Source organism: Crocodylus porosus, unplaced genomic scaffold (genome assembly GCF_001723895.1).
Source record: "Crocodylus porosus isolate Cpor-Errol unplaced genomic scaffold, CroPor_comp1, whole genome shotgun sequence".
Lineage (NCBI taxonomy): Eukaryota > Metazoa > Chordata > Crocodylia > Crocodylidae > Crocodylus > Crocodylus porosus.
The window spans coordinates 1590212-1608660 of NW_017728946.1; the positions used below are offsets into that span (position 1 = coordinate 1590212).

Genomic DNA, 18449 nt, shown 5'->3' on the forward strand with positions numbered 1-18449 from the left:
AAGATCGGCACCACATTGGCCTTCTTCCAGTCTTCGGGCACTTCACCAGAGCGCCAGGAGTTTTCAAAGATCTGTGCCAGGGGCTGGGCTATGACGCTCGCCAGCTCCTTGAGTACCCTGGGGTGCAGATTGTCAGGGCCGACTGACTTGAAGGTATGATGACAAACTCCTGTCAAGTGTAAGAGTACAAGAAATCAGACCAATGGTCCATCTAGCCTAGTGTCCTCTCTGACAGGGACAAATGGGAGATGCTTTAATGTGAGAGTATATGAACAAGGCATGTCTAGACTAGTCCACACCATGTCATAGCTTCCCTGGCATCAACCATCATTGGGTCATGGATTTCAGAAGATACATCCCTGACTGTTTGTGGCAAAGTGGGGCTCCCCACTTGCCTATGGGCACACCACCCACCTGACTTGCCTGCCATGCCTGTTGGTAATGAATCTGATGTTAATTAAGTGGGAGGCTGCCTGTTTCTGCCCCGATGCCAGGGGGCGCTATCTGAGGCTCCATACTTCGGCTACACTTCAGCCCATGCCTCGCAGATGGCATCTAGATGTTACAGTGCTCCCAGCTTACAGCCGGACCAAGCTTAGGCCGTGCCATCAGGCCTCAGCCACACATACATTCATACCGCATGCCTCTCACTAGGGCCTCTCGCACTCCACCCTCTCTCACAAGGTCTCTTTCATACATCAATGACTCATCCTGCCTTGCTCCCTCTTGGAGCGGGCCCCTTAGGCCATAGACTTAGCTAGTCCATCCCTTCGGTGGCAGATGTACCGTCTTTTGGGCCTCTCCCACGACCCTCACCCAGGTAGTGACCAGCCAGTTACCCAACCGGGTCTAAGCTTGCTCTAGCCCCTTCCGGGGGCAAGTCTATATACAATAACCTACTGGGCACTCAGCCCTCTGGTTTTCCTTCCCGCACACTGGGGCTCTTCATATCTGCCCCATTCTAGGGCCACCCCTCACTAGGGTGTTCTTACCCCCTTACTCGGGGCTCTGCACTGCACCCCTCACTCAGGGCTACTCACCTCTGCCCCCTTCACTTGGGGCTCCACACCACCCCCTCACCTGGGGCCATGGGGCTTCACTCCCCGGTGTGCTCAGGTGGCCGTAGCCATGCCTAGCCCAACAGTTCTTCCTCAGGGTCTCTTGGGGTCTTGCACACCACATGGCTCAGGTGGCCTCAGTCGTGCTGGGCCCCCCAACTACCTCCAATGGTACACAAACACATCTGAAGGTGAGGGCTAGGGTTAAGGCGCCCCTACCCACCTTCCACCAGGGTGATAACTGCCCTGGAATTTCCTAGGGGCTCCCGCGTTACTGAGAGCCCCACCAGGCCACCCATTCCCGGCAGGGTGCAGTTTTAGGTCATACCCAGGACCAGGAGCCTTCAATCCATCCTCTACAGCTCCTCCCTTACCTCCAGGATGTTATGGATCCTTGCAGCGAGACAATATTACTGTCTGCCCTGCCAGCAGGAAACTGATCTGTTTATAAGGGCGGTGAGAGATCTAAAATGGCTGCCGCAATCAAGTGCCTGCTGGCTGCTTGGCTTCTGTCTTAAAGTGGCAGGCACCAACAGTGCCCTGCCACACACCTTCCTCCTTAAAATGGTACCTGGGGAATATTTCCCCAACTGCTCCTCCAAAGCAGGCTCCCCTCAGAGCCTGTGAGAGTCCTCAAGTGGCAAGCACCCACAAAGGTGCTCCGCCACACACCTCCCCCCTTAGAATGAGATCTGAGGGGCTTCACTTGGCTGCCTTCCCTGCTGGGCTCGGCCCCAACCTACTGCAGCCCTTGCCACATGGCGAGCAGCCGAAAGGTGCTCCACCACCCTGTTCTATTTAATAGTACCAGTGGACCTGACTGTGGTGAATTTGTCTAATTCTTTTTGAAGCCTAATTATATTATCAGCTTCTATAACCTCCTTTGGTAATGAATTCCACAAGTTAACTACCCACTGCATAAAAAAAAATTCTCTTAATATTAAACCTGTCCTCTGCTAATTTCAGTCATGCCACATTGTTTTAATATCCTGGGACTTGGTGAATAGCCGTTTCCTTTCACTTAATCCACACTTTTCATGATTTTACAGACCTTTCTATCCTTAGCCTTCTCCTTTCCAGACTGAAGAATTGTAGCCTTTTTAATTTCTCCTGGTATGGCAGCTGCTCCATACCTCTGATAGTCTTGGTTGCCCTTCTCTGCACCTTTTCTAATGCTACTACATTCTTTCTAAGATGCAGAGACCACAACTGCACATAGTATTCAAGATGTTGATGCACTATGGATTTGTATAGTGGCATAATGATATTTTCCATTTTGTTTTCAGTTTCCTTCTTGATGATGCCTAACATTTTATTAACTTTTTGACCACCATTACACACTGAGCTAATGCTTTTAGAGAACTAGTCAAGGTCTCCAAAGTCTCTTCTGATTTGTAACAGCTAGTTTAGAATCCAGCATTGTGTACGCATAATTGAGGTTATATTTCCCCATATACATTACCTTACGCTTGTTGACACTGAAATTTGTCTGCCATTTTTTGACCACTCTTGATGAGATCCAAACCTTGATCTCCAACCTCCATTTCCTCTGGTGTAGTTTGAGGCCATTGCTCATGGTGCTGTCCCTTACAGCCACAAAGAAAAGGCTATCTTCATCCTTTTTATAATTGGCCTTCACGTATTTGAAGACTATTATCAAATCCTCACTGTCTTCTCTTCTCTTGACTAAATATCCTCAGCTCTTTCGGCCTCTCCTCAGTAGTTTTGCTTCTCACCATTTTTGTCACTTTGGCAACAGAAGCATGTAGTGAACCAGTAAGCAAGATGAGCTTTTAGAAGGTAGTTTGACATTCAGGAGCCCCCTTTCCATTATTCTTGTTCAAAGAATTCCAATGACATTTTAAGCCTTCCAGCCCAGGGCCCATGTGGAATTAGCTGGGATATTGATTATCATTCTTCCTGTCTCTGGTGATGTGTCCTAGCTCAAAGCATCCTCCTTCCCACCACACTCCTTCAGTAACATTGAAACAAGCTGTTTAGCCAATGTCTTTAGACAGTTTCAGGAGTTGGGGGTCATCTTATTTTTCTGTGTTAATAAGCTGTCTGATTTCAATGCCTCTTCCTGCTATGGAAAGTGTGGAGGACAGGTAGCAGTCTCCTTTGTCACTCAGTTAATGATACTTTGGATTTTCAGTTGTGCAGCGCATCAAGAAACTCTTGGATCTCAAAAACAAGAAGAACTCAAAATCCAGGAAAAAGAGGAAGCAAAACACAGAAGATGAAGGTAACAAGAAGCAGAGTGGGAGAGGAGCTAAGAGGGAAGGATTTGTGGACTTCAAGTAGTCTGGGTTATTTAATGCCTCTGAAAATCACGCCACTTATTTAATTACCTTAAATGTGGGTTCAAGACCTAATTGTAGGCACCCAGGTTTGAATATTTTAGCCTTAACATGCCAAAGAAATATACCTGGATATAGTGGTATACTTGTGTCCTGGGCAAATATGGGGTAAATATGCACATGTATAGCCGATATGTTGTTACATGTTGCTACATGAAGTTGGCTGTATGTGTGTGACAGTGGGGAGGGTCCATACACTAGATGTTGTGTTCAGCAAGCAAAATATGTGATACCTCTCACCTTTCAGTGGGAAGCACCTGAGGAACTGGAAGTGATCCAGGACCTCAAGTGCTGAACCTGGGAATGCAGCCCAGCTCCACCACACATTTCTAGCTTTTCTATAATACAACCTAGGGTGAGAACTAAAAGGCATAAATAACTCATAATTTTGATAACAAATCTCATAACCCAACTTCTAGCTTGGTTACCTGATCTGTGGTCTGTGGGTCAGTCATACCTGCAGTACCTCAGGACCTCCCCAGTTTTCCTCTGTGCTGTGCACTGTGGTTGGGGGAACGGTATGCTTCAGTCCCTTAAAGGAATGGAGGAAGGATGTAAACTAGGAATAAAGGAGTGGCATCAGAAGTGGCTTCAAAACATTCTAATTGTCTAAACAACGTAAGTAATCTAATTATGTAGAAGAAAAGAGAAGTGGGAAAATAATTATTACCTGTGGAAAGCATAGACATTAGCATGGATAGCAGATATATTGTAATGAGTCATAAAGGCAAGAATATTTGGCAGGAGGAAGGAGTTATCTCTTTTATTGGACCACAACTGCATAGTTGGGAGAGATTTTAGACAAGCTTTTGAACAGATCTGAAAAAGAAGCAGATGTAACCGGAGCTAAATAATGAATGGTAGCCTGTGAAAAATCCCATAGGTAAATAAAACCCCAGCATGATAAAGGAATGGAGAAGGTCAGCAAACAAAACAAAGAGACATTATCAGGATAAACTGAAAGACGAGAGCAATGCAGTAAGGATAACCTGCAACTAGAAAAGCAGGTCTATTCAATAGGAAAGAGGGTCCTGGAGGGCAGAGCAATTAGCAGGTAGACTATAATGAGTCAAAAAGTCATTGTCTGTGTTTAATCTCTGGGTTTTGGTGTCCAGTAGAGTTATGAATTTTTGTTCTCCAGCCTGTCTTTTGAAGGTGTTTTATAAATATTCCTTGAGTACATGGATTATAAGGTCAGAAAGAGAAAGATTGTTCTGTGAAAAATGTTCTTCTACTGGTGATTGTATGTTTCCCCCATTGTGAAAATATGGTAGTATCTTGTCAGGTTGTTTGCCTGGGCAGAAGTTTAGGCCTTTGCAGAGTTCAGGTATTTCAGAGTGAGAGGTTAATTAAGTTATTAATGTAATTAATGTTCTGGGTGGTACTCTGAATATTGTTATTCTCCATAAATGTCCAGGCCTCTGTGAATCTTGATAAATTCTGTGGCAATCAATTCCACAGTCAAACGATGACAATATAAACAGGAAACTAAAATGTTACGTATGTGCAATATAGCTTAATTAATATTACCATTTACATTCTCAGCTAGCAGTGCATTAAGTAGTTTTAATTTAATTTCACAATGTATTTTCCCAGTCTATCTAATTCTTTCAAATTTATGCTAAACAATTTGGTTTGCTTACTAAGAAAGCACGATATGGGAGAGGGTGCCTCTGTGGGGCTTTTTTCTGCATCTGTAAGGCTGTCTCACTCTCTACTATGCTTTGGCCTTGGTTGCCTTCTATTTAGTTCATGACCCAAAGGGTTTCAGGTGCTTTGGAGAAGCAAAAAATCCGAGACCACAACCAGGTTACCTTAATTATTTGATGAGTTGAAAGGTTGCTGTGGAAAACCAAATGGACTGCCTGAAGAAGGGGGTTTGTACCCAAAAGCTTGCAAAGAAGAATGTTTCCAACTATTTTAGTTGGTGTAATAAAAGATATCAGATGTATTCAAAGAACATTGTCTGCCTATGTCCTTGGACCAACTTGGCTACAACCAACACCCCTGATTAAAACTCAGTATTTGAACTCTGCAGCAAGTTTTGGACATAGAACCAGATGGGACAGATCTAATCATAATTTTAAATGAGGGTCTGACACAAAAAATGGAACAAAAAGCCAGTGGTTTTGGAACATTTGTTTCCAAAAAATCAGTGTTGATCAGGTATAAATCTTTTTCTTTGGTGTGCTGAAGTAGCTGTATGCAGACAGACTTTCCTGTTACCTTACTCTCCAAGCAAGCTAAGCCTAGCACAGATAAAGCAACCATTCTCTGTGAGGCCCTCAGATTTTTGTTAAAAATCTTAAATATCTAAGTTCTTTTGGACAGTAAGAGTCCATACAAGTCTGAGGTGTAAGGCTTTGTCTAGTCAGGTCTTAAAAAACTCCAAGGATGGAGATTCCACCTTTTCTGTGGTAACCTGTTCCAGTGCTCTACTATCCCAGTGAAAAAATTCTTCCTGATATCTAACCTAAACTTCCATTACTGAAACTTGAGACTGTTGTTACTTGTTCTGTTATCTGCCATCACAGAAAACAGTCTAGCCTGATCCTCTTTGGAACCACCCTTCAGGAAGTTGAAGGTTGCTGTTAATCCCTCCCTCAGTCTTTTCTTCTCAAGACTAAATAAGTCCAGTTCCCTCAGTCTCTCCTCAGAAGTCATGTGTCCAAGCTCCCTAACCATTTTCATTGCCCTTCACTGCACTGTCTCCAATTTGTCCACATCCTTTCTGTAATAGGGGACCCAAAACTGGACAGTACTTTAAATGAGGCCTCGCTAGTGCTGAATAGAAGGGAAGAACCACTTCCCTTGATCTGCTGGCAACGTTCCTACTAATGTAGCCCAATATGGCATTAGCCTTTTTCACTACAAGGGCACCCTGTTGGCTCATATTCCACTTATTGTCCACTATAACCCCCAGGTTCTTTTCTGTAGAGTGCCTGCCCAACCAGTCAGCCCCAGCCTGTAATGGTACATGGGACTGTTCCATCCTAAGTGCAGGACTTTGCACATATCCTTATTGAACCTCATGAGATTTTTTTTTTGGTTCAGTCCTCCAATTTGTCAAAGTCTCTCTGAATCCTAGCCCTACCCTCCAGTATATCCACTGTTCCCTCACAGCTTCGCGTTATCTGTGAACTTTCTGAGGGTGCACTCCATCCCATCTTCCAGGTAATTGATGAAGATATTGAACAAAACCAGCCCCAGGACTGACTCCTGGTGCACTCCACTTGACACTGGCTGCCAACTAGACATTGAGCCATTGACTATTACCCTCTGAGCCCAGTGACCCAGCCTGTTTTCTATCCACCTTGCAGTCCATTCATCCAACCCATACTTCCTTAGCTTGCTTCCAAGAATATTGTGGGAGACTGTTTCAAAATAGAGAGGCTTAGGAAGCGGCACAAGATGCACGGGTGAAAGCCCATCGCGTGGCTGCATCCCAAAGTCCTGCCAGTGACCCCCGACTGCCGTGGATCCCTCCACCGACCCCCAGCAGCAGCCAGAGGTAAGCGGGGCTGTGGTGGGAGGGACCTGTGGTGGGAGAAGGCTAGCCCAGCTCAGCTGCAGGGAGGCGGCTGATTAGGAACTAGGGAGGGTCTTGCCCTGCTGCCACACGAAGGCTCCTGCTCCGCTGGAGCTCAGCAACAGGTAAAAACCTCTTGCAGCCCCAGCATAGCCTGCCAAGTTGCCAGCTTGCACAGGCAACATGAGCTCTACTGTAGCTACCGCCCCACTCTCCCCAAGACAAAATGCAAAGTGTTTATTGTGGGAGAGCATCCTGAGGGGGACTGAGGGGGTAATCTGCCACCCTGATCCCTTAGCCCAGGAAGTCTGCTGCTTCCCAGGAGCCCGCAACTGAGACATTGTGGAGAAGATCCCTAAACTCCTCCAACCCACTGACCACTATCCCATGCTCCTTATCCATGTGGGCACCAATGACATGGCTCGGAGCACTCCCAGCCAAGTCATGAGGTGCTACAGGGATTTGGGAGCGGGGCTAAATGATCTTGGGGTGCAGATGGTGTTTTCTTCGATCCTCCCAGTCTTGGGCTACAGGCTGAGTAGGGAGAGGAGGATAGAGGTAGTGAACCAAAGACTGTGGCACTAGTGTCATCAGGAAGGCTTTGGCTTCCATGACCACAGTCTTCTATTTGGTGAGAGAGGCAGCGAGCTGCTGGGAAGGGATGGCCTCCACCTCTCTCCGCTGGGGAAGAGGCTCTTCTCAGCCAGACTGGCTGACCTGCTCCACAAGGCTTTAAACTAAGCCTGCCGGGGGATGGGGGAACGACTGCCACTGCTGGCCCGCTAAGCAACCTTTGCAAAGTAGGCGGGTCTAGGCACTTAAGGGAGCCCACCCCTGCCCCAGCCCTGAATCAATCCGTGGGCAAGGCAAGGGCCACCAAGGGGACACTTACCTGCCTGTACATGAATGCCAGGAGCTTGGGGAATAAGCAGAAGGAACTTGTCCTCCTGCTTAACACAAATAATTATGATGACATAGGGATAACGGAGACCTGGTGGGACTCCACCCATGACTGGACCACAGGTATAGATGGCTATACCCTGTACAGGAGGGATTGTGTAGATAAAAGGGGCAGGGATGTAGCTCTCTACGTTAAGAAAAGCTACGCGTCCCTGCAAGCTGATGTTGGCAATCAGGGTGGATGACTGGAGACCCTCTGGGTTAAAATCTGTGGGGAACACGACACAGGGGACACAACGGTGGGAGTCTACTACAGACCTCCCACCCAAAGTCCTGAGCTTGACCAGGAGTTTGCCCAGGAATTGGCTGAGGCCTCATGCTCCAGGACCATGGTTGTCATGGGTGACTTCAATTACCTGGACATCTTGTGGGAGGATCACTCAGCAAAATCCGAGCGGTCGCAAAGCTTTCTCTCTTGCGTGGATGACCTCTATCTGACTCAAGAAGTCTATTGGACAACAAGAGGTAAAGCGCTGCTTGACCTGGTACTGGCAACTGGGGACAACCTAATCAGCGACCTAACAATTGATGGGAAACTGGATGACAGTGACCACAAACTGATCACCTTCACCATCGACCATAAAGCTGGCAAGTCAGACAGCAATACAGAAGTCCTTGATTTCAGGAATGCTGACTTTGACAAGCTCAGGAGGCTTGTCAGTGAAGCCCTAGGGGATCACATCCCTAAGAGGAGGGGAGTTCAGGAAGAGTGGTTGCTCCTCAAGAGAGCAATCCTCGATGCACAAGCTCAGGTTATTTCGTCTTGGAGGAAAGGCAGCAAAAAGGCACAGCAGCCCCTTTGGCTCTCCAGGGAACTAACAGACCTCCTGTGGCTAAAGAAAAAGGACGACAAAGGATGGAGGATGGGATCCACCTTCAAAGAGGAATATTCTGCACTGGTCTGGTCCTGCAGGGAGTGAACCAGGAAAGCCAAGGCTGCGACGGAATGCCAATTTGCTACAAGTATCAAGGACAATAAAAAGTCCTTTTTCAGATATGTGGGGAGCCGGAGAAAAAGCAAGGGCAACATTGGACCCCTGCTGAACCAGATGGGACAACTGACCACCGACACCCAGGAAAAAGCCAACTTATTCAGTGGGTACATTGTGTCAGTCTTTCATCAGTCCCACAGGACGCCCAGGCCCAATACGGGACAGGGCGGCCCAGTTGAGGGAGATTCCATGCCCTCCATCAATGCTGAACTCGTAAAGGATCACCTTGAGAGGCTGGACACCTTCAAGTCAGCCAGCCCTGACAATTTACACCCCAGGGTACTCAAGGAGCTGGCTAGCATCATAGCCCCGCCTCTGGCACGGATCTTTGAGAACTCCTGGTGCTCTGGTGAAGTGCCCAAAGACTGGAAGAAGGCCAATGTTGTGCCTGTCTTCAAGAAAGGGACAAAAGTGGATCTGGCAAACTACAGGCCCATCTACCTGACCTCTATCCTGGACAAGGTCTTGGAAAAGATTATCAAAGAGGCCATCATTAACACACAAGCTGACGGCAATATCCTGAGGGATACCCAGCATGGATTTGTTGCACGTAGGTCTTGCTTAACCTATCTCATTTCCTTCTACGACCAGGTGACCTATCAGCTGGACACAGGCAAGGAGATTGATGTCATATATCTTGACTTCAAAAAAGCCTTCAATCTGGTATCCCATGATCACCTCTTGGCAAAACTGGCAAACTGTGGCCTTGGGTCAACCACAATCCACTGGCTGGGGAATTGGCTCCATGGTCGGACCGAGAGCGTGGTGGTTGACGGAAGTCAATTGTCATGGTGCCCTGTGACCAGCGGCTCTGTCCTTGGACCTGTATTGTTTAACATCTTCATTAATGATGTGGACATTGGAGTCAGAAGCGGACTGGCCAAGTTTGCCAATGATACCAAACTGTGGGGTAAAGCATCCTCCCCTGAGGACAGGAGGGCAATCCAGGTTGACTTTGACAGGCTCAGAAAATGGGCGGATGAGAACGTAATGGTGTTGAACACCAAAAAATGCAAGGTTCCCCACCTTGAGAGGACAAACCTGCAGCACCCTTACAGGCTCGGCAGTGCTACGCTGGCTAGCACTATGAATGAAAAGGACTTGGGGGTCATGATTGGTCACAAGATGAACATGAGCCTTCAGTGTGATGGTGAGGATAGTAAAGTGAGCAAAACTCTGGCTTGCATCCATAGATGTTTCTCAGGTAGATCCTGGGACGTCATTCTCCCATTGTACTCGACTTGGTGAGGCCGCAGCTGGAGTACTGCGTCCAGTTTTGGGCTCCACATTTTTAAAAAGATGTGGGGAAGCTCGAGAGAGCCCAGAGAAGAGCCATCCACATGATCAGAGGTCAGGAAAACAGACCTTTTGACAACAGGTTGAGAGCTATGGGGCTCTTTAGCCTGGAAAAATGCAGGCTCAGGGGCGATCTGATGGCCACCTATAAGTTTATCAGGGTGTTCACCAGGATCTGGGGAAACGATTGTTCACCAGAGCGCCCCAAGTGATGACAAGTTCGAATAGTTATAAACTCCAGCAAGACCATTTCAGGCTGGACATAAGGAAGAATTTCTTTATTGTCCGAGCCCCCAAGGTCTGGAACAGTCTGCCAGCGGAGGTTGTTCAAGCACCCACATTGAACTCCTTCAAGAGAAATGTGGATGCTTATCTTGCTGGGATCCTATGACCCTAGCTTACTTCCTGCCCCTTGGGACTGGACTCAATGATCTTCCGAGGTCCCTTCCAGCCCTAATGTCTATGAAATCTATGAAAAGCCTTGCTAAAATCAAGGTATATCAGGTCCATTGCTCTCCCCACATCCACAGAACCAGCTATCCCATCATAAAAGGTAATCAGGTTGGTCAGGCATGGCTATGAGGATCTTTGAGTTCAGTCCCCTTTCGTTCCTAACAGTCATGTTACGTCCTTTTATAAACTGAGCTTCAAAGGAACTAGTTTTTTCCCCTCCCTGTGTTTTTGGAAGCCTGCTCCAAAATTTCATAGCCAGTTGTTTCCTGTTTGTTCTGGTACCAAGATTGCCTTTTAGCTTAACAGCTCCCTTCCTGGTGCCTTTCCTCCAGTGTATGTATAAAGAGCAGTCATATGTCTTCTTAGCTTTCATTTTTCTAAGCTAAAGCCAAGCTATTTTAATCTCTTATATGATAGGCTCTCTGTTTCTTTGATCATCCTTTTCTGTAGCTGTTCCAGTTAGAAAATGGGTGTCCACAACTGAACACAGTGTTCCAGATAAAGTCCCACCCTGCCTGTATGTTGGTGCTCTGCTGTCTCCATATCTTCTGCCTGTGACACATTCATATCTGACTGCACTAGCTATGGATTTAGAAACACCTTCCAAAAGGTTGTGTGCACTGTTTCAAAGAGTTAGGTTCAGCTTAGTCTGTGCAGGACAATATCTGTGAAGGGGCCATGATTTCAGATATTTGCACACTCCTATAAATGTGCACATAATTATTCAGATAAGCTTGTTTGCATTCAAAATGGAGTTAAACCAGGTGAACAAAGGCATGACAATGCGTAACAGTGACACTTAGAGCCTCAAGAAGATGTAAGGGGCAGGCAGAGTCATGACTATGAGCCAGATCACAAAGCATTTATAAACTCCAAGGATCAGGCTTGTACTGATAGTGCCTTTACACTGGGATGGGCACTCCTGCCTTAGGGGCCAGGAGGATACAGCATTCTACCCTCTGCACTATAGGATGGCAGGTAAATTACTCAATGCATTATAGCAGCTGTAGGCCATCTTTTCTTAGTGTTCCAAGAACATTTGTGCAGAACTTGAGGTCTCACTAGTTTTGGGAGTTGAGCACCGACCTGACTGCCTTTCTCAGCAAAGTAGATGGAGTTTTGCATGTGAGAAGTTTTGCAAATGAAAAGTGCTCAAACTTTTCAGAGTTCTTGGAAAATTAATTTTGTTGTCAATATTTGTCCTCTTGGAAGTGTATGCAGGAGCTGTGGGACTGACCTGCATATGTTTCTCTCCCCATAGGTTTGCCCATTAGTACATATGCCAGATATTGCTATCGGAAACTGCAGAAGGTGGCAGTCACTGGAGGCAAGAAGGTGAGCTATTCGCTGTACATCAGATGTTGCCTTTCTCTAGCATCTTCTGTGTAAAAGCATTTGACAGATTCTGATGAGTCAATAACTCATCCCCACAGCCCCTTGGAGATTCTCCCCCTTTATGGAAAGAAGGTTGAGCTGTGTAGAGGTGAGGAGATTTTCTCAAGGTCACACAGCTGAAGCAATAGACACTTTTGCCTTTGCTCTGGATGGCTCGCACATCTCATGTGGAGCTGGCAGGAGAGTTGGATTTCCTAAGAAATCCCTAGTCTCATTTTTTAAATTCCTGGATTAGGGAGGGCTGAGAAACTAGCGACAGTTCCAGCTTTTTTGATGTTATAGCCAGAACAGTCCCAATATCCGCACTATCATGCAACCTCATGCTTTGTTTCACTGGCTAGAACAGAATGCCAGATTGACCTCTAGCAGCACCACATCCCAAAGAATTGGATATCGGAGGACTGGGTTCTTGCCTCATTTCTCTAAATCCCTGTGGGACTTCTGTACTTAAGTACTCCATGGAGAATAAAGGGCAGTAGCTAAAATATTGCAGGCAAACAAAAGCCAGGCCTTGACAACTCCCCATCTATTGGCAGGACAGGAAACTTACGTGATTTTCTGTTAGGTTTTTCATACAAGTCTAGCCCAGGCTCTGCCTGTGACATTCTAGGAATCAGCAAGGGGCCTTTCCAGACTGTTCTCCTGCCCTTACTGGAAGCTTCTTTTTTGTGTTCTATATTATTGGCTCTGCTTTAGTATAGACCACCACATGCTGTTGATAATTGTATCATTGACATCAGCTACTTTCATTTCTCACTTGCCACATGAGATTAAAAGTCAGCTTCTAGGGCAAGGGCAGGCAAAATATGGGCCACAGGTCAGATTCAGCCTGCCAGTCCATTCTGTCTGGCCCAAGGGGCCCCTACAAATATTAGAAAATTAATATCTTCCCCTGGCTGCATGTCAAAGATGACAGGAGCCAGGGGCAGCAGGACCCAGAGGGAGCCTCCAGCAGAAGTAGGTAGACACAGCAAGTCCAGCCCAGCCCAGCTTCCCCACCCCCAGGCCCAGCCAGAAGCCTCTGCCTAGCTGAGGCTTCTGGTGGCTTCTGGCCTAGGACTATTCCTGCCTCCCTGTCCCAGAGGGAAGTTCAGATAAGAAGCGGGGGCAGGGAGGCAGGGGAGGACTATGGGTGATCACACCAGTCCTCAGGGCCGGCTGGGCTGGCTTCTGCAGTCCCAGCACTGCAGCTGGGAACTGCATGATGAAGGAGCTGCTGACCAGCCAGCGGATGGGGACTGAAGTGGGGAAATGGCTGTGGCAGGCAAGGGAAGGGACAGTGAACAGGTGCATGCAGCACAGCAATAGCCAGGGAGGGGCATAGTGGTGCACCAAGGCCAGCACCGGCGGGGCCGAGAGCAAGGCAGCAGGAGCATGGGGCCCAGGCTGGCATAGGTCTATGGAACTGGGCTGTGCTGCACCAGGAGGGAGAAAGGGGAACCAACCTGGCTCCATAGACCCCTGCCAGTATGGGTCCTGTGCTCCTGCCACCCTGCTCTGGGCCCCACTGGTGCTGACCCTGATGCACTGGCTCAGGCCCTGCACTCCTGCCTGGCTGTTCCTGCACTCTGTGTGCCTGCTCCCTGCCCCTTCCCCCCACCTGCTGCAGCCGTTTCCCCAATTCCCCTGCCTGCCGGCTGGCTGGCATCTCCAACACCATGCAGTTCCCAGCTGCAGCGCTGGGACTGCAGGAGCAGCTGGGACATGATGCCAGAGCAGTGAGCAATAGGGCAGGGGGATGAGGAAATAGCAGAAGGGCAGCAGTGGCAGACAAGGGGAAATGGCAGTGAGTGGGAGCATGGGGCCATGACAGTGTCCCAAGGCCAGGAGCTGCAGAAGCATGGCACCCGGGCCTGGAGGAGTGCTGGCAGGGGCTCTGCCTGCCGCAGGGGGCACAAGCTGTGGGCAAACCCCAAACTACAGTCCTTCCCAGCCACCCTCCCCCCATGCACAGCACCCCACAAAACCCACTCATACCCACACCCCCCATGCCTATCCACCCCCTCACAAATCCCACACACACCCCCACACACTCTCCCACACCCTACACACCCACAAACCTATACCCATCCACCCACCCACAATCTAGAAGAGTTAGACTTCATTTTAAGCTATGATACTGTCACCTTTATATACACTACAAATACTCATGTAAATCAGGACAGACATATGTTTTGAAATGAAATTAATGAATGTTGTAGTACATGTTTGATTTTTAGAATATAATTTGTTATTTTTCTGGTTCTAAGATGGCAAATCCCCTTGGTGAAAGGAGTGCTTCCTGGGGGCCAGGGGAGGGACTTTTGGTAGCAAAGGTCAGGGGTTAGGGGTGGAACTTCCAGCATTCCAAGATGGCAACCAGGGGGGTGGAGCACCTATCAAGGGGCAGGACTTCCCATGCTACCCTTGATGGTATGCCAAAAATCTGTAAGTGACTCTCCACCCAAAATAATTGCCTGCCCCTGATTTAAAAGGTTCATTTTCTTATTATTTGTTGTCAAAAATATTTGGGGGGAAAATAGCCAGTATAACATATGCATGTGCTCTGCTGGCCCAGCAGCAGCTTATTGATGAAGTGTACCCAGAGCTGGGCTCATACCTGCCACTCCTGCACCAGGACAACAGAGCCACATCAGAGGCCCAGGGAAAATTGGAATATTTACTAAATGGTGCAGCAGGGATCACAAGCCTGTTACTGTGAGGACTGTCCATCTCAGGAGGGTCAGATTAAAGAGCTCTTCAACAGGTCAGATTAGAGAACTGCTTATCCCAGGAAGGGTCATCTGCAGATCAAGGGCTGAAATTGAAACCACACAGCTGTGACCGCCCACAGCTGTCCTGAATACCCGAAGAGAGTACAAGATAAAAGGGAGAGAGAAGAATGACAAAGCCCTCAGCGAGGGATTGGGGATGATGGAGCTTCCAGATGCCGGAGACCCAAGGAGACTGTGAAGAAAAAGGAGCCGAAAGATCCCAAGGTCGGAGACCATCGTCAGGAAGGTAAACAAGGCATTGAAGGTACTTACTGGAGCAGGAGATTGGCCAGCAATCAGGCAAGGCAGTAGCAGCAGCGGACTCTGCGGGAGCAGCAGCCAGCAGGGAGGGAGGAAATTCCAGGTCCCAACACACAGTGGAAGCTGCAGGGCAGGTGTGGAGATTTGAGTCAGTGTCTCAGCTGACTCAGCAAGAGCTGTGCCGCCAATACGGGGACGGAGCAGATTCCAGCAGGCTTCATCAGGTGCAATGTGGCTGGCATGGAGATCCAGGGCAGTGTCCCAGCTGGTTTAGCAGGGACAACGCTACCTGGGGGACAAGCCATAAACCCTGATGATTCAACAGAAGCTGCACAGCCAGCAGGAGGAGTGGAAATGGGCTCCCAGAGAGACCTGAAGATGCTGCAGCAGGAGTGGTAGCTCCAGGGTGGTAACGAGGAGCCAGACCTGGAAGACAGGGATAAGAAGTTCCTGTAGACAAGAAGCCCCTGGAGAAAAATGGGAGAAGACATCCCCGTGGGGTGGAGATATTCAGGGACCTGTAAGAGTCGAGGGAAAAGCAGTGAGGCATTGTGGCAGGTACAATTTTTTCACTTCATATTTTCTGGACTGGCAAGACTATCACTTCTGGTTGTTTTGCACCCAGTAAAATGATTTAATGTTTTTAAAGAGTAACTCAAGTCTTATTTACTTCAAACTTCCCATCAAAGCTGTGGCAAATGAGTCAGACCAGGAGAGTCCCTAGCATAGACACTGAACCCAGTAACAAATGTAAAGGTCAAAATGTGGTAACAGAACCAGAGAGTGAAAATAAATGACAGTCTCTGGAACTCTTCCACTTGCAGAAAGCAACATTCTTGCTCTATGGCCTCCTGTCATACTCCCACATCTGATCTTTGCATATGAAATTTCCATAATAGGATTCTGTTGCAGCAAGGCTTTCAATTCAGAGGATAACCTATGCTTCCCTGAGGGCTGCTAATGCTCCATATATCAATGTATAACTAATCTCCCATGGGTCCAATATCAAAATGCAATTTCACTGATGTTTTTTCTGTCTTCAGGGCCTCCAAAAACCAACAATAGAGGAGATAACACATGCCAGAAATACTATTGTGACACCTTCACTCTTTGGCAGCAGTCTGGAAGAAAACATGTTACGGCAGAAGGAGATATATCCAGGTAACAAGCTGCCCTGGGTACAAACACAGCTATCTCAGCAAGTCCTGGCACTGGGTGGAGAACAGACTGAAGGAATATTCAGGTGAGTTTTATGGACTCAGTACAACTCTGGCTCTGTCCATGTTAAAGACTGACCCAATAACCTGACAGTATCCAGAGTTAACCACTCCACATAGTACTCTGAATCAACATAAGGTGCATAGTGTCATGCTCGAATGGCACTTTACCCAAAGTGCTATGAGTTAGAGAACTCCCCTGCTTCCTCCCTCTGACCCAACAGACATTCACCTGCTGGGTCAGAGGGGCTTGAGTCTGCCTGGACCAGCCCTCGAGGCTGCTGAACTACCCCTCTCCCCAGCACCACCTCCCCGCAACTACAGCAGTGAAAAAGCTGAGCTGGTAGCTAGATGCTGTCCCTGTCAAGAGGCTCAGGCAGGGTGTGGGGGAGAGGTGGACTCCTTTTCTCTACCCCCAGCTTGAGCCACTAGACAGTGGCAGCACATAGCTGCCAGCTCAGTTTTGCTGCGGCCGGAGCTGGTAGGGGGGTGGAATGGAGCCCCCTTACCTTGTTGGCACCCCTAGCTATCCTGGCTGGAGTATTATGGGAAACCAGCCTGGGCCCACAGGTGCCAAGACTCTGTTCTAACACCCTCCCCTTTTTCCCTCAGCTCTGACCACAGCAAAGCCCAGCCCACAACTGCATGCTGCCACTATCAAGTGGTCTGGGAGTGAGGTGACGGAAGGGAGTCTAGCCAGCAGCTTTGTACTGCCCTCTCCTACTCTCCCTCATTCCCCTCCTCAAAGCCCTGGGAATGGAGCTGGGCTAATGGAGCTGGCAGGAGCACCAGCTGAGCCCCACAAAGATGGAAAAAATTAACCTTCAGGGGAACTTGAACACACTGTGCACTATAGTGTCTTCATCTAATAGCTGATTTATGGAGGATTAATTTTTTGTGTGATTAGCCATTTTAAATGAGTATGTGTTATGTCACAATTGTAGATTGCTTTCAGGGGCCAGATTACGCAAGAAAATGTAACTTGTGGAAGCGGCCATAAAATCACTTCTCCTTAAGTGGTTCTAGAATACACCTCATTGGGTGTGCCTGTATGTCACCCTACACCACCATATGATGCACTACAGTAATATAGCAATCATGTGAGTCTACACATAACCGGCAGCTACTTCACAATAGCAGCATGATCTCCCATTTTAGCATGCCGCTGCAACAAAGTAGCGACAAAATCTAACTGGGTGTCACACACACAACGTAATATGGGTGGTCACTGCACCCTGCTTTAGTACTTCCAAAAGGAGTACTAAAAGAAGTACTAAACCAGGCCACAGTCATAATGTATGTCACCACAGGGCAGGGGAGGGCAAAATATGGCCTGTGGGCTGGATTCAGCCAGATTCAGCCTCCCAAGCCATTCTATTCAGCCACAGGGCCCCTAAAAAGATTAGGAAATTAATATTTATCTGCCCCTGGCTGCCTGTCAAAGATGAGAGGACCCAGGGGGAGCCTCCAGCAGAACTAGGCAAACACAGCAAGTCTGGCCCAGCCCCCCTCAGCCCCAGCCCCAGCCAGAAGCATCTGCCTAGCTGGGGCTTCTGGAGGCTTCTAGCCTGGGACTCCTCCCAGGGAGGCAGGGGAGGACTGTGGGCAATCACACCAGTCCTCAGAGCCAGCCAGGCTGGCTCCTACAGTTCCAGCACAAACTGGGAACCGCATGGTGCTGGAGCTGCCGACCAGCTGGTGGGCAGGGACTGGAGCGGGGAAATGGTTGCAGCAGGCATGGGAAGGGGCAGTGAACGGGCACATTCAGCGCGGCAATAGCTGGGCAGAGGCACCAGGGCCAGCACCGGTGGGGCCCAGAACGAGGCAGCAGGAGTGTGGGGCCCAGGCTGGCAGGGGTCTATGGAGCTGGGCTGTGCTGCATCAGGAGGGAGAGAGGGGAGCCAGCCTGGCCCCGGTGCGCTGGCTCAGGCCCTGCACTCCCACCCAGCTGTTGCTTCGCTCTGCACGCCCACTTATAGTTTCATAGTTTCTAGGTTTGGAAGGGACCTGAGTAGATCATCTAGTCCGACCCCTGCCATGGCAGGAAATAATACTGGGGTCAAACGACTCCAGCAAGATGTTCATCCAACCTCCTCTTAAAAACCCCCAGGGTAGGAGCCACCACCACTTCTCTTGGAAGTTGGTTCCAGATCCTAGCCACCCTGACTGTGAAGT

At 48.5% G+C, this 18449-nt stretch overlaps 1 protein-coding gene across 1 annotated transcript in view; it reads left to right on the plus strand.

The window, feature by feature from the left end:
• Positions 1-18449, plus strand: part of ARHGAP39 (Rho GTPase activating protein 39) — a 65002-nt gene that overhangs the window by 23951 nt on the left and 22602 nt on the right. Inside the window, exons 4-6 of the mRNA XM_019550759.1 lie at positions 3214-3303; positions 11910-11983; positions 16101-16300. Of these exons, the coding sequence (XP_019406304.1) occupies positions 3214-3303; positions 11910-11983; positions 16101-16300 (364 nt within the window). The remainder of the gene's footprint in view (positions 1-3213; positions 3304-11909; positions 11984-16100; positions 16301-18449) is intronic.